The following is a 23,293-nucleotide window of genomic DNA, read 5'->3' as shown; positions in this document are numbered from 1 at the left end:
AGAAATTGCATCCTCCACTTCTCCTTGGTTTTTGTTTGCTGCAGTGTTTTATGATAAAGATACGAACCCATTCAGCTGAAAACTAACTGGCCGGAATAGAGCAACTCGGAAGTTGTGCGCGATCCTAAACAAGGTTCAGTGGCTTTAAAGCCAAAATTTTTATCTAATTTCTGTAGGCCTATTATGTATCGGTTTTAATCAGCATAAACTTAAACACAAACCACAATCCCCACCTAAAGCCATGTACAGCCGCATCCGTTAAAAATATTGAAATTAAATTAGGCCTACTGAGAATTCGTAATTATAATTCTAACATTTCGGCATCCAAAATATTTGAAACTCATCTTACTGACATGTTTGATGGAAATAACTAAATTGATTTACTTTGCGAAGCGAAGTATCTACTTTAGAAAGAAAAAACGACTTAACAGGTTACATTTTTAAAAAGATTTTATTCGTTCTTTTTTATTTATTTTTTACCATTTATTTAGGGAAATCTGTAACGTTCCTCTTAAATGAAAATTTACATTACTCCGCATAAAACATCACATATACATCAAAATAAATTATTCATCTGGTCTCGTCCGTTATATACTCAGGTGCGGGGGGAAATCGGAAACTACCGTATTACAGGTACTAAAAACGGTCGAAGTACAAAGCTGTAAAAATGACAGCAGGCAGGCAGAGGGGACAGCAGAGGGTTAATCGCTTCCTCGCTACCCGCGTCTCCCAGCTTCTTATTTGCGCTCCTTACATCGTGGCCGCGCGTCGCGCTCCCGGCCACATACTCCAATGTCGTGGCCTCTCATGTAACGGGTGTTGAACCGGGACTCGGACATGCATGTGAGGGCTTTGCAGTGTCTTTCCATCTGTCGCTACCTCTTTTCAGAAACCCCACCAAGCCCCACGCTACTAAATCAGAGGCCAGCCCTGCCGGTCAGTAAGTGGGCAGGTCCTCCTCCAGCTCCTCTGCACTCCTTCTCACTCTCCCTCTGGATCTGTGTCCTGTGACCCCGGGGGCTTCTGATGTGGGCCTGGAGGACAGATTTATGGGGGGAGGGGGGTTCAGGGGGTATTTACATCCAGTGGAAGTGGGAGGGGGGCAGGGATCAGGATGACTGGGGGGAGATGGGGGCTGAATCGAGGGAGTTCCTCAAGCGTGGAGATGCCCCTCATATTGACACCTCATATTCTCTTGTGTCCTGAGTAAGAAAAGAAGACACACAAGAAGAAAGCAAGACATTGCGATTAATAAGATGACAGCATATACATGGTACCCACAGAGAGATACTACTAATAAAAAATACATTTTGTTTATATAGCTCTTTTCAAAAACTCAAAGACACTTACGAAGAACAAACTAAATGTATGACAAACAAAAAACTATGGACAGGGAAGGTTATAGGCTTGAGCAAACAAACAGGTTATCAGTTTGATTTTGGAGTCTGTGTTCGACTGACAAATGACAGTAGGGAGGGAGTTCTGAGAGTCAGAGCTAAATGGGAAAAGGCACAGTCACCAGTGGAGGAGACATCCCAGTCTAAACCCATAGCTATCAATATGGAGCTGGTCCCCCCTTTGCAGCTATAACCGCTGGCACTCTTCCACGAGATTTTGGAGATTATCTGTGAGAATTTTTGCCCATTCATCCAGAAGAGCATTTGTGAGGTCAGGCATTGATGTTGGACACGAAGGCCTGACTCACAATCTTTTCAGTTCAGCCCAAAGGTGTTTGATGGGGGTTGAGGTCAGGGCTCTGTGTGGGTCAGTCTAGTGCTTCCACACCAAACTCGCTCGATCTTTATGAACCTTGCTTTGTGCCCTGGGGCACAGTCATGCTGGAACAGAAAAAGACCTTCCCCAAACTGTTCCCACAAAGTTGGAAGCATAGAATTGTCCAAAATGTCTTGGCATGCTGAAGCATTAAGAGTTCCCTTCACTGGAATTAAGGGCCCCAGCCCAACCCCTGAAAAACACCCCCATACCATTATCCGTCCTCCTCAAAACTTTACAGTTGCACAATGCATTCAGACAGGTAACGTTCTCCTGGCATCTGCCAAACCCAGACTCGTCCATCAGACTGCCAGAGAGAAGCGTGATTCATCACCTCACAGGACACATTTCCAGTGCTCCAGAGTCCAGTGGCAGTGTGCTTTACACCACTGCATCTGACGCTTGGCATTGCTCTTGGAGATGTGAGGCTTGCATGCAGCTGCTCGGCCATGGAAACCCATTCCATGAAGCACCCAGTGCAGTTTTTGTGCTGGAGTTAATGCCAGAGGAAGTTTGGAACTCTGCAGTTTTTGAGCCAACGGAGATTTGGCAACTATGTGCTTCAGCACTTGGTGACCCCGCTCAGAGACTTTACATGATCTGCCATTTCATGGTTGAGTTTCTGCTGTTCCTAAATTCTTCCACTTTGCAATAATACCACTTACAGTTCATCATGGAACATCTAGCAGGGAAGACATTCCATAAATAGACTCATCAAAGGTGGCATCGTATGACAGCACCACGTTTGAATTCTCCAAGCACTCCAGAACGACCCATTCTTTCACAGATGTCAAAAACCTGACTGCATCACTGGGTGCTTGATTTTATGCACCTGTGGCGATGGGTCTGAATGAAACACCTGAATTCAGTGATTAAGGTGTGTGTCCCAATACTTTTGTCCATATTGTGTATATCTTGCTTTAGCAATATTTAGCAGTTAGACACACAAGTACTGTTACCCTGACCAGTCTTAAGATGAAATGATGGGCAGACAAACTGAAATATTCCCAAATTAAATTAATTTATCAAGAAAATTAATATTTCTTAGATGCTGAGTATCCTGTATATCTCAACTAAATATATTGGGGCTTGTCTCAGTGGGAGGGGGGTAGTATTTTGGCTTTCATCTCTTTGGGGGGGGGGGGGGCTCTTTGGGTAGTGCTTTGGCTCCCACCTTATGCTGGGGGTGTTCATCAGTCCCTCAGTGGAGTTTGCATGATCACCCCATATTCCACTTTAATTCCACAGTACAAATATAAGCAGTTGGGACAACTGATGTCTCTAAGTTACCCAGAGTCTGTAGCCGTGTGTGTTTATGCCCTGATAAGTACTGGCGTCCCATCCAGGGTGGGGCCCCGATACGTACTGGCGTCCCATCCAGGGTGAGGCCCCGATACGTACTGGCGTCCCATCCAGGGTGGGGCCCCGATACGTACTGGCGTCCCATCCAGGGTGAGGCCCCGATACGTACTGGCGTCCCATCCAGGGTGGGGCCCCGATACGTACTGGCGTCCCATCCAGGGTGGGGCCCCGATACGTACTGGCGTCCCATCCAGGGTGGGGCCCCGATACGTACTGGCGTCCCATCCAGGGTGAGGCCCCGATACGTACTGGCGTCCCATCCAGGGTGAGGCCCCGATACGTACTGGCGTCCCATCCAGGGTGGGGCCCCGATACGTACTGGCGTCCCATCCAGGGTGGGGCCCCGATACGTACTGGCGTCCCATCCAGGGTGGGGCCCCGATACGTACTGGCGTCCCATCCAGGGTGAGGCCCCGATACGTACTGGCATCCCATCCAGGGTGAGGCCCCGATACGTCCCATCCAGGGTGAGGCCCCGATACGTACTGGCATCCCATACCCAAGCCTTGTCCTCTATGCTGCCTGACACAGACTTCCCCCAACCTTAACCACAAGTGGCTCTTATGATTCATTTAATACCCAAATAACAGTTGCGCGAGGGCTTGTGGGACTTTGCAGACACAGCCTACATGAGCTTTGTGGACTTGGATGAGGCACAGATGACCATGTGCCTCAGCACTTACTATGCGTGGGAGGTGCTGCCACCATACAGGTACCAGGGCTGCCTGCGTGCTACTCCGTCCCTCTGTAAATGCAATAAGCTCTTGGCCTTTGAACTTGGCACTAAATCTACGTGGTTCGAGTGGGTGTTGGTCTCCAGCAAGGGTGCATCTGGCCTTCTGAGATCTTCATAGACAGGATGTCGGCATGGAGGCTAGAGGTGACACCTCTGTTATATGCAGATGATTTTGTGGTTCTGGCATCAAGCCACCAGGATCTCCAGCTTGCACTTGAGTGGTTAGATGCTGAGTGCGACGTGGTGGAGATGGAAGTCAATACCTTGAAATCCAAGCCTATGGTCCACCCTTTGTTCTTGAAAAAGTAGATTCCAAAGACCATTGTGAAGATGTTTAAGTACCTCAGGATCTTGCATATGAATGATGGTAAGAGGGAACATAAGAGTGATTAGTTTGGTGGCTGCAGTTTTGAGGGAAGTGAACAGGTCTGTGATGGTGAAACACGAGCTGTATTGTCAAATGAAGCTAGTGGTTTACTGGTCAGTCTATGTCCCTGGGCTGTAGGTCAAAATGAGGTTTCTCTGCAACTGCTTCTCTGGATTGGGAGAAGCCAGCTGAGGTATCTTACACATCTAATAAGGATGCAACCCGGCTGGCTGCCAAGGGAGCTGTTCCAGGCACGTCCCACTGGCTGGAGGCCCAGGGAAGGATCCAGGACATGCTGGATGTACCTGGTGGCTTGGGAAGGTCTGGGGATCCCTCAGAAGGAGCTTAAACTTCGGTAAAGGGAGTCCGGTTTCATCTGCTTGGAATGTTGCCACCACGACCCTCAGACCTGTTTTACTGCAGTGCACTGATAGAGATACTGACCGGCTGGCAGACTGTGTGGGTCCTGAGCGTGAGAGTTTCCAGGTAAGCTGGAGTTATCACTCCCTAAGCGGTTCAATCTCAGGGTCTATAGTACCTCAGGTAAACTCTGATTTTCTATGTGCCCACAACTCTACTATAAGAAAACGGGACTGATCACTACAGTGTAACTGTGACTGACAAAGAACTGTAGCATTATTTTAGATATTTACAATATGGCATTTTTCTTATTCAAATACTTATGATTATACATAGAGGATATTGCATCATAGATTCACTAGTAAAGCTGCTGTCTGAAATTATTTGAAAAATAATCATTTAGAGGGTGACACAGAGGCTCAGCAGATAGCATTAGCATTGTGGTCTACAACCCCCCCTTGGTCTGAGTATGACTGCTGCCCCCAATCTGAACATCGTCCCTGAACTTGTTCACTCTGGGTCAAGGGGAACTGCCATCTCTATAGTGTGCTTGTGACACTGTGCCCCCCCCCCCCCCCCACCGCAGAAAATAGAGGGATGAATTTATCCTGCAGGTTTTATCATATAATTTAAATAACATGCTTATAATATTGTTCCTGGGCCTTGCTGCTAACACCATGCTTTTATCCATGTGATCACAGAATGTCTACGAGAGGGTATTCGTGCCTGAAACACTGGCGTCCTGAGATATACTGTGTCTTGGGGCTGATTCTGGGATTTCCCTCACCTCCAAATGTGAGAAGGTCTACAGGAAAGGAAGGCCAAACCACAGCACCCCCACCCCCCCAAAAAAGATACTGAGTGGAAAATTTGAATCTCATTTCCTGGTAAAATGAGTTTTCTTTTCATTCTCACTGTGAAATGACAAGGAAAGAGTTAAGCAACTGAACTCTCCCAGAAAAGGTTAATGCCGTACATTTTCTTATTAGCTTAAGCGCACCTTAAAACACTTTTCTTTAGCTACCTGTGATTAGCAGTTAATAGTCATGGTGTCTAGAGCAGTCTTACATTTACCAGCCCAGTTTGGTCTGCACTGCATTGTTCACTGTATCAAGGTTACCAGCCCAGTTTGGTCCGCACTGCATTGTTCACTGTACCAAGGGCCTTTCGCCTAACAGCAGTGGAAAACTCATCTCTTTTTTAACTTTAGCTGTCTGTCTCATGGTTTCTTTACCAGTGAAATGTTGTCCTGCATGTAAGACCTTACAAAATTACATGTTCAGATGTATCTTTTCCCTCTTGTTCATGTAGCTTCTTCAGAAATTACTCTGGCTGCCAAATAAACAATCAAACAAATAAAATAGGTGAATGAAAATACTCAGACCAGGACCTTTCACTAACACATAGGGATGCTGAGGTCAATGATACTCACATAGTACACTCATAGTAATGCGGCAGTACTAAGTAACATGTTTTGGAGTTTGTTACTGTTATTCAAAAATATATTTCCTGTCACTCAGCACAGACAGCCTAAGGAGAACCATAATGGTATTTGCAAGGGACGTAAGTTAACATAGTTTTTCTAACTTATGCCCTCTGCTTCGGTTTGCTCAGGTTAACAAATCACAAGTTCATGTTAAATCAGGCAAAACACACAGATGCTTGGCCAACCCAAGCCCCCCCCCCCCCCTTTCTGCATGTGCCTGCAGTATGTGTGTGTGTGTGTGTGTGTGTGTGTGTGTGTGTTTGTGTGTTTTCTGGTACACACATAGGCAACGGCTGTTGACTTTGGGAAAAGAAGAACAAGAAAAAATGAGGGAGAGGAGAGTCATGGATGACCCCGGTCTCTGGCCACTTCCACAAGGTGCTCAGGAACATTGCTTACCCCCCCAGTCTCGTAGAGAGGGTTGTCAAACTCGGTTTCCACGGTGATCTGGCTGTAGGGATGGGGATATATCAGAGGGAGGCGCAGGTTGGAATGATAGCGACACCTAGGAAGGGGGGAGAAAATTCATGTTCTTAAGTGTTTATTGTCAATCATCTGTCCAGTTTTGCTGCCGATTACAAATGACACTGGTTTTACTGGTATACGCATTACTCCTTTCAGAATGTATAACCGTAAGAATAATACATCAACAAATTGGCTCAGCAAATGATATACTGGGCATATACTAATTAAAGGGGCCCTATTATGCTTTTTCAGTGTCTCCCTTTCCTTTAGTGTGTTATATAGCTTTATGTGCATGTAAACAGTGCAGAGTCTTAAGGCCTGAAGTTCACGCCAATGGGAGCAACTCCCACCACAGAAACCCTGCCTGAAACGCCTCGCCGGAATTCCAGCCTTTACTTCTGTGACATGGTGAGGTCACCTTGTAACACAATCCTTATTGGTTGCCTACCTGCAAGGATCTGTCTGCAGACTGCAGGACAGGGTTAGAACATATATGGGGCGAGCTGACCAATCAGAGCACACTGGGCTGCTCAGGGGTGGGGCTTAAAGCTCTAACAGAGCCTTTCAGACAGTGTTATAGACAGGGTGAATATAAATGCTCAGTATGAGAAAAATAATGGTTTTTGGAACATTGGAGCATGTAAATCTATTCCAGTAGACCACAAAAATAAAATTATGAACAGTGGAAATAAGCATAATAGGGCCCTTTTAAAGAATAGAAGAAATTAATGTAGATACAAAGTTAGCGTTCAGTGCAGAGAATGACGAAATGGATCCGTGATAAAGTACAGACAGTGTTAAACATGTCACTATCCATGTTACAGTCAAATTAGAGAAAAACCTGCATAATTTTAATATGTATGCCTATTTAATTGTTTTTTTGGCTTATGTTACATCTTGAAAGATGACCATCAGGGGAAAACAACACATTTAAAAACTGTGAAGCCGTCAGAGTGAATCGTAGCAGCATTTTGTCTCTGGCTGGGGGCCTGACGAAGCCAGCAAGCTGTTCACTGCAGCCATGTGCGCTACAGCGCCTCTCATCTTGTGGCGGATGAAGGAATTGCACCTTCACTATAGAGGTCCACATCGAGCAAGTCTTGATTCATTTTTGGCCTGCAGTTTTTTCAGTGGCTGAAAGTTTAAAATCATTTTCAAACCATCATGATTAAACTTCTCAGGCAGGCAGACAGACACTATGAGGTTATTTGTTTTGCATTTTAGAGTTTGTCTTTGAAAGGAACGTCAAGTGTAGTTTAACAATTGATAAGGAGACCTGCTTTAACTGCCCTTAAACATGATAAAATTAGATTGTGATGTGGATGGATAAAGATCTGAGGCTCAGTAATGGTAATAAAAATGTGTTCAGCTATCAGGAAGATTCATTAAGTGAAGGTTGGGGAACCTGATCCTTGGAGAGCCGGTGCGGGTTTTCGGAATGACCTCTCAGTCAGCCAATAACAGTGGGTCCCCCGGACTGGAGCTGAGAACCACCGCTTCATTATTGGCTGATTGAGAGGTCGTCCCAAAAACCCGCACCAGCTCTCCATGGATCAGGTTTGCCGCCCCTGCATTAAGTTATGGGTCTCAGAGAGTGCATTGGGTTTCAGTCCTCAATAAAAGGGGTTGCTTACTTTGTGACGTAGACGTAAGCCCCACCAAGAAGGACGGACAGAAGCAGGACCAGGATAAAAATGGCAAGGGCCATGTTTCCTCCGTCGAAGGAGGAATCTGCTGTTGCCTCAGCGACTTAGATGGGGGAGACAGATGGGATATGCAGGTGGAAGTGAGAGACAGAATGTAAAGCAATTCCAGAAATTACCCTCAAATAATGTGGAATTAAGCTAACAGGCTAACAAGTTTCCATTTCAGCACGTCTGTGGATCTCCAGCGGTACTTAAAATGGGTCCATCTGTACTGTTATTGTCCTGTATATATACTGCTGTACTAACACACAAAATACTGTTCCACATATTATATTATATTATATTACGTTAAGTCACCTTCTAGTTTGAGTAAACATCTGAATAGAAAGCATTAGCTTTCTTTGAGATAAGCAGTGCGTTTTGATGAGTGACACGCTTACCTTCTAGGGCATGGTTACCAAAGCAGTCATGGTTAGCTAAAAGGGAACACCATATTTTATTCACTGTCATTGACTTACATACAATGTTAATTAAAATATTGCCGTTACTTTCATGTTCACAAATTTTTCTATCATGACTTTTTCTTGATTAATAACTTTTAAACCTTTGAAACAGTGGAGGATCAAATTCAAAGAAGTTTGCTATGGGTTTGGGATGAGCCTTCAAAACTATGACAGACTAATTTTACATCTATAGCCCATCTCTCCTTCCTAGACAGCATACCATGGCAGAGTGGAAGAGGTCCACTCCAAAAGGATGGATTTCCCAGAATACACTTGATGGTGATCTCCCCAATAAGCTCATAGCCTTGGTAGCACATGAAGGTGAGCGACTCCCCAGGCAGGTATAGTCTCTTGTAGAGAATCTGGTATCCATTCTCCGGGAGGCCTGGATTCTCACAGGAGACGGAGTCCTCAGCTGGTGCAGGAGGGAGGGTTGGGAGAAGATTGGAGATTGAAATGTAAGAAAAAGGACAGACGAAACAGGCTGGGGGAAGCATTGGCGACCACAAGCCTGCTCTTGACTATATATCAAACCTGCATGTATTCGCAAAGGGATATTTTATACATCCATCCATTTTCTATAACTGCTTATCCAGTACAGCAGTGTTTCCCAATCTAGTCCTTGGGGACCCACAGTTGGTCCATGTTTTCGCTCCCTCCGACCTCCATACCAGACAGTTCACCTTTTTGCTCCCTACCAGGACTTGGGAGGGAGCAACGACATGGACTGTCTGTGGGTCCCTGAGGACCGGATTGGTAAACACTGCAGTACAGGGTCGCAGTGACCCTGGATCACTGAGAACGAGCTACGGGAAACCCTGAACAGGATGTCAGGGGCAAGGAACATGCACACTAATATTATGGGCTGTTTAGAAACCCACATTCACCTGAAATGCATGTTTTTTTTAACTTGAACAAACACAGGGAGATTGTGCAAAATGAACAGACACAGAGTCAGGAATCCAAGTCACAACTCTGAAAGTGTGAGGTAAAGGTGCTAAACGCTGAGATACTGTTCCGTCCTAATCTTCTAGCTTCGTAAAATAACCAATCTTTATTTCTAGCAAAAGATTGATTTCAATTGTCCATTTTCCCCTACAAAAGCAACCTTAGGAAGTGACATAGGCTGGAGGGTAAGATAATTCTATAGTAATCATAGAATTGAACATTAATACATGTAATAATCTTCCTTTTTCATGGTCTGCTTTTTCGAACATCACAGCATGGCCATTAGGGTAACTCACGGACACAATGGGGCAGATGAGATGTCCATACTGGGGTCCCAGGCTCTCGTCCATAGCATGTGATTATAGCGCCGCCCTGTAGGATGTAGCCAGGATTGCAAGTGTACTGGATTGTGGTTCCAACCAGCAGCTTGGGATCTGAGAGTGAGCGAGTTGAGTGTTCCACGTGGCCTGGATCTGAGCAGTACATAACTGAAGCAGGGGAAAGACAGAGAGGTGCAGGCAATCAAAACATTGGTCTGTCACTACATTGCAGATCACAGTCGTGCAGATGGAATGTGTAGGAGAAATGGAGATCCGGTAATATTTTAGGGTGTCATCTGCATATTGGCACTCAGGAACACAGCTGCACACACACGACCTGCTACTGCACTCACTCTTTTCGCAGAAGGGGGGCTGTGTGCTCCAGGTGAGGTCCACCTGGCAGATGAGGGTCTCCTTGCCCACCAGGTCATAGCCGGGGTCACACTGGTAGGTGATGCGGGAGCCTCGGACCAGTGCCGCGTGGGACGTCGTCTTCCAGCCGTTCTGGATCTCAGGAAGGTCTGGGCACGAGTCGTTCCTGGAGACCTCTGGTACCAGAACACAAAAGACAGAAAGCTATCAACTGCGGGAGCAAAACAGCATTGTTATGGTTCAAAATCAGTGTCACGTCATGGGATAAACTTGAAATGAGTAGATTATGACTTATGGGTATATTATGACCACCATGAATTATATAATAATGTTACAGCACATGGGTCGGATCCCAAATAGCCAGCGGTTATTGGATAAGACGCATTTCATGGCGCAGGCTGCAGGCCTGTCCCCTTTAACGAGGGTTGAGACACATGTCAAAATCACTTAGAAACATTCCTATCACCACGTCTTCACCGCTTACAGATACTTCCTCAGCAGAAGATCTTTGACTAAAGTGTAAACAAAGGCATTGATTTTCCTTAAGCGACGTGTTAATTGACCCGACATGTAATGCCTCCTGTGGGCTCTCTAAGTGACAATGATTTTAATCAATTATTCATGTCATATTGACCGCACCCTGCTTCTGTTTCCATTTCAGATGAAAATGGTAAAAAAAATGCGATTTACAGCAATTTTCTGCTTGTACTGCTGGTCCAGGAGGATTTAATAAGCGTGTAGATCGGAGGGAGTCTGCCGATTTATCCGTTGCTTATTGATTGAATCACTATTTACCCATGGGCAATGCAATCTTATTAGTAACATATAATCGGAATTATAAGCGGGTGTTTGCATGCGTGTGTGTGTCTGTCTGTGTGTGTGTGTGTGTGTGTGTGTCTGTCTGTCTGTGTGTGTGTGTGTCTGTCTGTCTGTGTGTGTGTGTCTGTCTGTCTGTGTGTGTGTGTGTGTGTGTGTGTGTCTGTCTGTCTGTCTGTGTGTGTGTGTCTGTCTGTCTGTCTGTGTGTGTGTGTGTGTCTGTCTGTCTGTGTGTGTGTGTCTGTCTGTCTGTGTGTGTGTGCGTCTGTCTGTCTGTGTGTGTGTGTGTGTCTGTCTGTCTGTCTGTGTGTGTGTGTCTGTCTGTCTGTCTGTCTGTGTGTGTGTGTGTGTCTGTCTGTCTGTCTGTGTGTGTGTCTGTGTGTGTGTGTGTGTGTGTCTGTCTGTCTGTCTGTCTGTGTGTGTGTGTGTGTCTGTCTGTCTGTCTGTGTGTGTGTGTGTGTCTGTGTGTGTGTGTGTGTGTGTGTGTGTGTGTGTGTATGAGAGCGTGTCTAAGCAGGATATAAGAAGAGAGGCCAGACAAACTGCAAGTGAGTGAATAAGGACAGGGAGAATGAGGAAGTGGTGCGTGAAAGGCTGAAGACATGGGTGAAGGAGGGGGCAGAAGGTAATGAGAGAGGACATGGAGGATGACACGGAGGAGGACATGGAGGAGGACACAAAGGAGGACATGGAGCAGGACACGGAGGAGGACACGGAGGAGGACTGCATATAAAAGAGACCTCAGTCTCATGCTGATTCTCAACAGAACAATCAAATGCATGAAGATGATGTGAAACTGGCACCTGTTTTCTTGGAAGGAATAAAATTCTTAAAAGTAAAATGTAACCCTATTTTTGTGTTATGCTAACTTTGATGATCCTGTTTGCACTTCTGTTTGTAGTCTTCGATCCATTGTAAATGCAAATTGACAGTTTTTTGCTCAGAATGATACAAAAAACAAGCACAGATTGATGCAAAAGTTTATTATGGTTGCTGCCTAACTCTTCAGACATTTATAATCACTGTACTACTATTAATAACAAAAGACAGATAAGATAACAAAGAAGCAACTCTTTCATCAGGCTCCTCTTACAGCCTCTTTGCCATCTGTTGTTCTCTCACTATACTCTTCCTTCTCGGTCTCCGTCAGCACCGCTCTACGCTCTCACTATACTCTTCCTTCTCGGTCTCCGTCAGCACCGCTCTACGCTCTCACTATACTCTTCCTTCTTGGTCTCCGTCAGCACCGCTCTACGCTCTCACTATACTCTTCCTTCTTGGTCTCCGTCAGCACCGCTCTACGCTCTCACTATACTCTTCCTTCTTGGCCTCCGTCAGCACTGCTCTACGCTCTTACTCACCCATATAGTTGATGATGAAGCCCTCCCCTTTGCCAAAGACCAGCCCGGCCGGGTCCGAGTGGAACGTGATGGTGAGGTCGGGGGAAGACGAGGACAGCTTGAAAGGGCTGGTCCCACCAACGTACTGGCCCAGGATGCGGGTGGTACCCTCATCCCCGTCCAAGATGGTGACCATATCACTGTCGCTCAGGTTCAGCCTGAAAGGAGACAGGAACAGGACGCCGGGAAGGGCAGCGAGCTGGAGTTAGTGGGTCTGACAACCTGGAGATGCTCATCAGCTTGATGGGCCAGCAGTGCCTGAGTGTGACCTCGAAGTTTTCACTTGTAGTCAAGAAAGTGAGAAATTGTCATTGTTGACACACCACAGCACACAGTGCACAGTGAAATGTGTCCTCTGCATTCGACCCATGTGACAAAGAAGGGCAGTTATTATTAAGCAGCCGGGGAGCAGTGCGTGTGGGCGGTACCCTGCTGGTCAGGGATTCGAACCAGCAACATTCCAGTCATAAGCATGCTTACCGAACCATTAAGACGGATATGAACAACAGCAACCTAAATCTGCCAAAGTAAAACTTTAGCGCAGAATATAGCTTTCTGTTCTATTTTTATTACCGTTTGTTGCTAAACTGTGCATGTCAGTGTTAGCTTTACATAATGGGCAGTCGTGAGGCCAGCAGGGGGCGCTGTTACTCACAGCTGCACATTCAGCAGGATCCTCTTCTCCTCCCCGACATGAATCCTCCAGCTGCAATCCTCTCCTTCCCCGTACCACTCAGGCCAGTTTGGGGAAAGAATGACTCCACTGGGGCCAGACAGGTCCCCCCCACAGAGCGCTGGGAGGGGGGCGGAGAAGTGTTAAAAAAAAAACTGGGTAAAATTACCGGCAACATGTAACTGGAAGGGTCAAGGGTCATTCTTGCAGGAACATCACCGCCAGTTTTTCCTAAAAATCCCAGTGAACGTGTTTCTGCAGCCGGCCTGCGGGATTCAGCACCTCTGTCGGCTGTTCCGCAGCAAGACGAGGCGAATGCGCTGATTAATGTTCAGAGCAGAGCCTAAAGGCGGCATCTCTGACGGCGGACACAGAGCTCGGCTGCCACAGGGCCTAACGGGGTGTCGCGCCCCCCCCCCCCCCCGGCACGCGGCATGGTGCATCACCCTGCAACTGACACGTAGCCTAACTGGGCTCCGTTCACCCCGCCCCCCACCTCCCCCTCTCTTCCGGGCCAGCGGATCCATGCTCCCGGTACGTGTTTTGCTTTTTTTCCCCTTTCCTCCTTTCATGTCAGAGCCTGTCAATGTCACGCCACTGAGATACCAGTCAGCGGGGATCAGGAAGCGGCGCAGGGAGCGGGACGTGTGATTGGCAGCCGAAGCGGCTTCATCGTACACTGAATTAGCCGGTGCCTTAATGCAATTACACAGGCACAATTGCGAAACACTTATTTCCATTCCCAGCACAGGAGAAACCCCGTGAGTTATTAGACGGGAGGGAAACACTTCGCTGACATCCCCGGTTCGCCGCCGGTCAGCTGGAGACCCGAGTTCAGCATGCAGTCTAGAGCAGGAAGTCAGGAAGTGCACAGCGTTGGCATTTACCACCCGAGGTACTACATGGATGGGGAGGCAAAGTGATCGAGGCCCCAGAAATCAGACCCCATTCCCTGCCGGCGCCTTACCTTTGCACAGCGGCTCGGTGTCGTTCCAGTAGGGGTCGCGGGCGTTGATGCACTCGATGACGGGTGGGCCTTGCTCCAGGGAGTGACCCGGATCGCAGCTGAACTGGACCACAGCTCCCACTCCGTAGGTGGGGTCTGAGGTGCTGAAGTTCCCATTCTGGATGTAGGGCTCATAGCAGTGGCCCTTCTCAAAGGCTGCAGGTGCGCGGAGAGAGACAACAGGAGTAACATCTGTAAATATAAATACTACTGCGGCTAAGCGTGGCGTGTAGCGTGTAGCGTGTAGCGTGTCCAGACCCGGGCCTCTGAACTCCCAGGGATAATAAAGTTTACTATGCAAATCTGTGCTCTAATGTTCCCCCATTAATAATGCCAACATCATATAAAAATAGGCTGGCTTTATTAACAAGCTTTTCTCCAGAGCGGGTGATGGAAGCAGATAAATCAGATGGACATAGTGAGACTCTGCAGGACCAGGTTCAGACTCGAGAATCTGCCTCGCAGACATGAAGCCTTCACAGATACCTCAGGGGCACATAAAGCACATTTACGGTGTTCACAGCCCCTCCTTATTAACCAAAGCTGCTTTTATCATCTCCTTTCTATGGTGGAATATATTACTCAGGTAATTCAGGTTAAGTACCTTGCTTAAGGGTATTACATTAGAGCAGCTCTGGGACTCAGACTGACAGACATCAGAGTCTATGTCCTTATCCAGTGTGACTGAATACATTCAATTAAGTGCAGCTGATTAAACCACGGCCAGCAGAGGCCTCTCACCTCCGAGGGGGGCTTCTGATCCCGCCCCCGCTCCGTGTGTAGAGTACGCACGGTCTCCCCGCATCAAGCGGGCTTCCTCCCACCGTCCAAAGACGTGCAGTTGGGCTAATTAGCATCCCTGAATTGCCCATAGCGCATGATGGTGTGTGAATGCAGGAACCCTGCAGTAGGCTGGCCTCCCGTCCTGGGCGTCCCCCTGCCTCGTGCCCCGCGCTTCCTGGAACAGGCTTCGGGCTCAGTGTGACATTGTGCTGGATGAGCGGTTATGGAGAACGTGTGAAAGGGCGCTTAGGCACGGCGATATAGAGCGTTGAGACCATTTACTTGAGTGGCATAATTTATGCAGGCCTTCTGGAAGACCTACAACCAGCGTCTCGCTTACGGTGAGCCGAGGGGCTCTCAAAGGAGTTGCAGGGATTAACAACTCATATGTATGTCTGCCAAGCAGCCGACTCCCAGAATGCATTGTGCGGACGTCCCTCCCCACCCCCCGCAAGTGATTGGTTGTCCCTATAGTGGTTTCGACAGTGATTGAAGGACTCTAAAATCTCTTTAGCTGTCGGCCCGCCCCTTGGATCTGTCTAACCTGATCGCGGCTGACAGGCCCAGGAAGTTAGCAGGAGTGGTATCCATCACGGCTGGCGACTGGCCGCAGGAGGCTCTCCGTGCTCCTGAAACGAGGGCGGCTGTCGGGTTTCCCTGCATCACTAAGGAGTCTAACGCTTATCTGATCTTTCTTCTTCTTAGAGATGCTGATTTGACTGGCTGTTCCCCTTCCCCGGGGCTATCAACACTGTTAGCTAAGCGACACATTCTTCGCGTCCTTAGCAGATGCCTCTACTGACTTAATTATGATTTGTTTAATTAATGGACTTTTTATTTACATGCTTCAATGATTCCTTAAAGACACTGAAGGCCAAAGATACAGTGGCAAGGCAAGCATGACAGCCCCACCAGTGACGTCATATGTGAGCTTCTATGTGTGTGTGTATGTATGCATGTATGTATCCATCCATCCATTTTCCAAACCGCTTATCCTTCTGGGTCGTGGGGGGTCCGGAGCCTATCCCGGAAGCTACGGGCATGAGGCGGGAACCAACACAGGATGGGGGGCCAGCCTGTCGCAGCACATGTATGCATGTATGTATGCAGGTATGTATGTATGTATGTATGTATGTATGCATGTATGTATGTATGCAGGTATGTATGTATGCAGGTATGTATGCAGGTATGTATGCATGTATGTATGCAGGTATGTATGTATGTATGCATGTATGCATGTATGTATGTATGCAGGTATGTATGTATGTATGTATGCAGGTATGTATGTATGTATGTATGTATGTATGCAGGTATGTATGCATGTATGTATGCAGTTATGTATGTATGTATGCATGTATGCATGTATGTATGTATGCAGGTATGTATGTATGTATGTATGCAGGTATGTATGCATGTATGTATGCAGGTATGTATGCATGTATGCAGGTGTGTATGCAGGTATGTATGTATGTATGTATGTATGCAGGTATGTATGCATGTATGTATGTATGTATGTATGCATGTATGCAGGTATGTATGCAGGTTTTTTTTGCAGGTATATATGTATGTATGCAGGTGTGTATGCAGGTATGTATGTATGTATGCATGTATGTATGCAGGTATGTATGTATGCAGGTATATATGTATGTATGCAGGTGTGTATGCAGGTATGTATGTATGCATGTATGTATGCAGGTATATATGTATGTATGCAGGTATGTATGTATGCAGGTATATATGTATGTATGCAGGTGTGTATGCAGGTATGTATGTATGCATGTATGTATGCAGGTATATATGTATGTATGCAGGTATGTATGTATGCAGGTATATATGTATGTATGCAGGTGTGTATGCAGGTATGTATGTATGCATGTATGTATGCAGGTATATATGTATGTATGCAGGTATGTATGTATGCAGGTATATATGTATGTATGCAGGTGTGTATGCAGGTATGTATGTACGTACGTGTGTATATGTATGTATGAGCGTGTCCTGGCGCCTCACCCTCATAGCGGATGTTGAAGCCTGTGGCGTGGCTGGGCATGTCGGTGATGAACTGGACTCTCACAGGCGGTCCCTCACTGATCACACCTTCAAACGGGATCTGCGTGCCCCGGCCCGAATCGAACAGGACCACGGAGCCAGCGTCCAGCCCGCTCCACAGGACGAGCCTAGGGTGAGAGAAACACACTGACATCAGTGCACACACACGGGAAGCCACACCACTAACACACAAGCTCTCCCACGTACGCACACACACACACACAGACACACACACGCGCGCACACACACATACACACACACACACACACACTGACCTGTCTGTAGCCCCCAGTGCCATTCTCTCCAGGTGCAGGTGGAGCCTCTGGCCGGGGGGGGCCTCCAGGGACCAGGAGCAGCTGCGGCTCTGTGTGCTGTTGCTGTTGGGGAGGGGCGATGGGGACAGGACCCTCCCCACTGTGGCATTCTTCACCGACCCCCCACAGAGAGCTGCGGCGGGAAGGGAGCCCCAGTGTTACACGAGGGGTCACTTCCTGCTCTCACCCCCTGTCACATGTGGTAGCGTGGCCGAGCGGTCTAAGGCGCTGGATCAAGGCTCCAGGCTCTTTGGGGGCGTGGGTTCGAATCCCACCGCTGCCATAATATTTTTATGACCAGAACAGCAAAGGTGGAGCAGCTGTTTCCCCAGGTCATAAGGCTCCTAAACCAGGACAAGGCTCAACGCCTCTAGGCCTTCCACTGGACTCCGCAGTGACTCTTCAGCCACTGTAACACTGACATATCCTATGAGTACTGCTTCACACTGTCCAAATTGTTGGCACATACCTCAGACCTCCTGCACATTGCACTTATATTGCACAGCACAATACCTCTTACCTGTCACTTATGTATAGATTATGTACAGCTGAACATTTCATATATTTTTTTATTTTATTATTTTTTTCTATATTTTGCTATCATGTACAGGGTCACATTCCGCTCCATGTTGGATGTGTGCTACTGTGTTCCTGATGAATAAACCTCTGCAACCTTCAATGCTGGACAGTGGGAGCAGGAGGCTCCTGCCCTTCACACCCACAGCCTGTGCCGCTTCCCGTTTAACGTGCCTGACTTGGCCCGTGAATCTTCCCACCCCTTGCTTCCAGGATAAATCAGGCAGTATTTGAAAAACTGACACTAAAACCAGAAGGGAACGTGACCGCAGGGGATTTTAACCCCCCCACTCAGGAATTAGATCAATTTTTCCCGTTTGACTGTCTGCCAACAGGAGTCGAACACATTTGAACGCTGAAATCAATGTCTAAGATGTTGAATGAAGCCTTTGCTTGCAGATTAGTGCTCTTAACATTAACTTGAAGTTGTGGCAGTTTTAACCTGTGTGTAAGGTAACAGGTTACACACCAGGCTCAAAGATACATCCTGATACATCCTGAGATAAGAACCAGAAGCCATCAGGTCCTTCACCCCCCCCAAACCAAACCATCTGCTTTCACCTCGGCAGGTGGGCTCTCGGGCGTTCCAGGTGGGCAGTGAGGCATTGAGGCAGGTCAGTGACTGCGCCCCCTGCAGGTGGTAGCCCATGTGGCAGTGGAAACGGGCCGTGCCCCCGGGGTGCAGGTCCAGCACCGACACCTCGCCGAAATGGGGCCGCCGGGGCAGGGCACAGCTGAGGCGGAAAACTGAGGGGGGAGAGGGGGGCAGGAATTAACATTAATCTCAGCTGCGGCTCCAGCAAGCACCAGTGACATTAATAAGCCTGGAGCTGGTGGTGGCCGCCTGGCCGTTACAAATACTCCTGCTGCAGTTTTAGCTGATGCATTATTTGTCCATTTAGGCCAGTGTTTCTCAAACTGGTCTTTGGAGGCGGGGAGCTGGGAAGCGTCCGGGGCTCCCCAGTGACCGGGCTGAGAAACACTGATTTAGGCAGTGAAGCTTCTGTGCGGCGCCCAAGCACTGCGCCGGTTTGACAGGCAGCCCGGGAGCTGCGTGATGATCCCCGAACACGAGTTAATCGGGGAGCGACTGCCACCTTCAAACTGGCTCAAAGTCAAAGCACCTTCAGAAAGGCGCAGGAACACGCCAGATGGGACAATATGGGGGGGAAAAAGCAAGACGGTGAGAGAGAGGGACGCTGCGGCCGCCGCGGGGATCTGACGACGGGGAAGACTGAATAATAATTAACGCCGGGGCGCTGAGCAGGTAGAGAGGCACCCGGAAAGCGTCGCCATAACGACCGGAATGTGTGACTCTGTCGCTCGGTGACCAGATCCAGACCGTTACTGCAGATGACAAGAGATTGTGAAACGCATCTGTCTGGGTGAGTTGATTGATTCCGGTCGGTAATTAAGAGTTAAGGTTGGAGGGGGGGTATGGAGTCATTAGCCCCCCCACCAGGACTCCTGTGTAATTCATCAAAAGGCAGTGGGGTACATCAGCATTACCGCACCAAAATAGCTACCATCAAAGACCTCCTGGAATGTCAACAGACAAGTACACCACTGACTACATTTATGCTGATTTAATGTTTTTAAAAATTGTGACGTTTCCGCTACTGTGCTTTACAGACAGATTACCCAGGATCCTTTGCTGCGGTAGGTCTATATAATGTTTATGCCTTGTTGCTATGGTACCTGTTGTCACACACTCAGAAAGCGTGCTCCTAAACTGGACATTCTCCTCAGATAAGTATGTCTGAATGACTGCCGATTTTTTTTCCAAGGAATTCCGAACTGATCAGATTGTATAGCATGTAACCAACAGCATGCGAGCGCCCATTTGTATAAGTATGCAGATAATTATGATTGTGCTAATCAGATATTAACGTCTGAAGTACCTTTAGAGGTGCTCATATAGTCCGGCAGGTTAGAGTTTCTATATTGGATAAATGGTGTATAAATTCAGAAAGTGACTCACACGGTAGTAAATGTGAAATGGGATTCACCCTGGTAGCATGACTGTGGAGAGAAACTTATTCCGGTTCTGAATCCAGAATGGGACTAGCTCTGGTTCTGAATCCAGAACGGGACTCCCCCCGGTTCTGAACCCGAAATGGGACTAGCTCCGGTTCTGAATCCAGAATGGGACTCTCCTTGGTACTGAATGAGTCACTTGAGGGGTCATTCAGGCATTTAATTAGAAAAGGACTGATTGATACAAAAGGCTTAATACAGAAGTGGACTCACTCTGATTCTGAATATAGACAGGTCTCATTCTGCTTAATACAGAAGTGGACTCACTCTGATTCTGAATATAGACAGCTCTCATTCTGCTTAATACAGAAGTGGACTCACTCTGATTCTGAATATAGACAGCTCTCATTCTGCTTAATACAGAAGTGGACTCACTCTGATTCTGAATATAGACAGCTCTCATTCTGCTTATTACAGAAGTGGACTCACTCTGATTCTGAATATAGACAGCTCTCATTCTGCTTAATACAGAAGTGGACTCACTCTGATTCTGAAAATAGACAGGTCTCATTCTGCTTAATACAGAAGTGGACTCACTCTGATTCTGAATATAGACAGCTCTCATTCTGCTTAATACAGAAGTGGACTCACTCTGATTCTGAATATAGACAGCTCTCATTCTGCTTATTACAGAAGTGGACTCACTCTGATTCTGAATATAGACAGGTCTCATTCTGCTTAATACAGAAGTGGACTCACTCTGATTCTGAATATAGACAGCTCTCATTCTGCTTAATACAGAAGTGGACTCACTCTGATTCTGAATATAGACAGCTCTCATTCTGCTTATTACAGAAGTGGACTCACTCTGATTCTGAATATAGACAGCTCTCATTCTGCTTAATACAGAAGTGGACTCACTCTGATTCTGAAAATAGACAGGTCTCATTCTGCTTAATACAGAAGTGGACTCACTCTGATTCTGAATATAGACAGCTCTCATTCTGCTTAATACAGAAGTGGACTCACTCTGATTCTGAATATAGACAGCTCTCATTCTGCTTATTACAGAAGTGGACTCACTCTGATTCTGAATATAGACAGGTCTCATTCTGCTTAATACAGAAGTGGACTCACTCTGATTCTGAATATAGACAGCTCTCATTCTGCTTAATACAGAAGTGGACTCACTCTGATTCTGAATATAGACAGCTCTCATTCTGCTTAATACAGAAGTGGACTCACTCTGATTCTGAATATAGACAGCTCTCATTCTGCTTAATACAGAAGTGGACTCACTCTGATTCTGAATATAGACAGCTCTCATTCTGCTTAATACAGAAGTGGACTCACTCTGATTCTGAATATAGACAGCTCTCATTCTGCTCAATACAGAAGTGGACTCACTCTGGTAGTGTAGCTGGAAGTTGCCCATCCCGCCCTCTGGAAAGGAGCGGAAGAAAACGGAGATGACATTGGTTGGGCTGCGAATCACCTGCCCCTCGACCAGCAGCGTCTCATTGGCCAGGATCAGCAGGGCTCCGCCCTCATCGAGCCCCCTGATCGACAACTGCTCGCCCTCTGACAGGTTGACGTTCTTTACCTGGCAATAAATCAGACACAGAGTCATTTTAGTGCTTAAGATCCATTACAGTCCCTCGTAGAGATGACAAACTCTTTGTGTTAATAACATTTATAACCTGGAACATGGGAGACTGAGTAAATTAGAATCATACAGACTTGGCAGGAGCTGATAACGGGGTGGAACTCTGACTCAGTGGGTAGTGCTAAAGGAGCCAGACTCTCTGACTCAGTGGGTAGTGCTAAAGGAGCCAGACTCTCTGACTCAGTGGGTAGTGCTAAAGGAGCCAGACTCTCTGACTCAGTGGGAAGTGCTAAAGGAGCCAGACTCTCTCCACGCTCTTGTGGATTTCCTCAGCTCCTCTGAATTTCCCGGAAGGTGTGTGTGTGTCTGTGTGTCTGGGCTCAGAGATGCTCTGGCATCCCTTCCTGGGTGTGTCTGCTTTTCCAGCAGTAGTTCATGTCTGCCCGGTCAGATGAGAGACCATTAAAGACAGACGTGCGACATCTGTCACGGACTCATGGTCACATCTGGAGACGAGTCCCCGTTGGTGTCGTCTGGCTGCTCCTGCAGGGGCTCGTTTATCATACTCAGACAGCAGGTGGGTGGGGGGGGGGGTGAGGGCGGTAATGAGGAATATGGGTGGTGGTCTTGGACTACACATAAACAGGAAACGCATCACACTCCCTGGATAGCGCATGCCCTGCTGGCTGCCGTGTAAGCGGTCAGAGGAGCAGACCGGGACTGCCGACCCTCGAGCCGCAGCAAGCAAGGAGCAATCAGCGATGTCCGCCATGGGCGCCCCCTGCTGTCTGCTAGGAGGAGATGCAAGACAAAGAGCTGCCAAACTATGGCAAATCTAACTGTAATGTCAGTATTACTAGTTAAGCACCAATTAATGTGTGATTATTCTGGGAGGCCTGCTTGGGGCAAAAACATCCAAGATATACACACGTCAAACCCTGGGGCTTGTCTGCCTTTACTGTCTCTAATCGAGCCAAAAATGCACAGGCAAAAATATGGCCACTAGGGGGCAGGGTCTCTCCTACGATTATATTGCAGGGCAGAACACAAACTTCTATTTTTTGAAGCAATATTCTGCATGTTAATTCACCTTAACTCGAATGTGTACCTTAACTCCTTCACCTTGCTTGGAATCTAGAAAGATAATGGATAATGTGATAATGTTTTGTGTTTCATAAATCAGAACAAACTGTAAAGAGGCAGCAATAATGTAGAAAACTCAAGGGAACTAAAACTCTTTAGACAAACGACACATCCTAGAATACAAATATATGGTGTACGTTATGATACAATGTTAAAATGAATTGTTTTCAGCAAATATACAGAGAAGCACTTATTTATGGCCAGGGCTTTTGTATGGGTGGGGCTTCTGTGTGGGCGGGGCTTCTGTGTGGGTGGGGCTTCTGTGTAGGCGGGGCTACCTGTAGCTCTACCCCATAGCCTGTGTAGACTGTCACGGTGTAGGTGCACTGCAGGAATGCACCATCTGGAAGGGGCGGGTCATCCGATGAGTCGATGTAACCCTCAGGGTCGGTGAAGTTGACCACGCAACGCTGCGTTGCTGAGAGAGAGTGAGAGAGAAGGAGGGAAGACACTCATGCGGTCAGCGGTGGCGGGATAAGAATAGAGGCCCCAAACCGAAACCTACGACAGAGCCGCAGACAAGGCAGCCGGGAACACAGTGTTCAAAGACACGGACTGGCGACCTGAAGGACAAACTCTCAGGAGGGTCCCTGCTGTCGTACCCTTGAGCGA

The 23,293-nt window shown here is 47.4% G+C and overlaps 1 protein-coding gene and 1 non-coding gene across 2 annotated transcripts in view; one reads left to right on the top strand and one right to left on the bottom strand.

Moving 5' to 3' along the window:
* Positions 1–432: 432 nt before the first annotated feature.
* The window catches only part of sez6l (seizure related 6 homolog (mouse)-like), a 36,002-nt gene continuing 13,141 nt past the window's right edge, over positions 433–23,293 (bottom strand). Inside the window, exons 3-17 of the mRNA XM_023826360.2 lie at positions 22,960–23,099; positions 21,340–21,535; positions 18,517–18,702; positions 17,341–17,512; positions 17,027–17,193; positions 14,195–14,389; positions 13,210–13,348; positions 12,516–12,712; positions 10,320–10,514; positions 9,943–10,134; positions 8,919–9,113; positions 8,636–8,671; positions 8,184–8,298; positions 6,484–6,589; positions 433–1,202 (exon numbers count right to left, since the gene is read on the bottom strand). Of these exons, the coding sequence (XP_023682128.2) occupies positions 1,173–1,202; positions 6,484–6,589; positions 8,184–8,298; positions 8,636–8,671; positions 8,919–9,113; positions 9,943–10,134; positions 10,320–10,514; positions 12,516–12,712; positions 13,210–13,348; positions 14,195–14,389; positions 17,027–17,193; positions 17,341–17,512; positions 18,517–18,702; positions 21,340–21,535; positions 22,960–23,099 (2,261 nt within the window). The 3' untranslated portion in view covers positions 433–1,172. The remainder of the gene's footprint in view (positions 1,203–6,483; positions 6,590–8,183; positions 8,299–8,635; positions 8,672–8,918; positions 9,114–9,942; positions 10,135–10,319; positions 10,515–12,515; positions 12,713–13,209; positions 13,349–14,194; positions 14,390–17,026; positions 17,194–17,340; positions 17,513–18,516; positions 18,703–21,339; positions 21,536–22,959; positions 23,100–23,293) is intronic.
* Positions 17,581–17,662, top strand: trnal-aag (transfer RNA leucine (anticodon AAG)). Its single transcript has one exon. It is a non-coding gene; the product is annotated as a tRNA-Leu (tRNA).

The sequence above is a fragment of the Paramormyrops kingsleyae genome, chromosome 7, assembly GCF_048594095.1.
Source record: "Paramormyrops kingsleyae isolate MSU_618 chromosome 7, PKINGS_0.4, whole genome shotgun sequence".
Taxonomy (NCBI): domain Eukaryota; kingdom Metazoa; phylum Chordata; class Actinopteri; order Osteoglossiformes; family Mormyridae; genus Paramormyrops; species Paramormyrops kingsleyae.
Note: the sequence above shows the minus strand (reverse complement) of the source record. Positions and strands in the feature narration are given on the sequence as shown.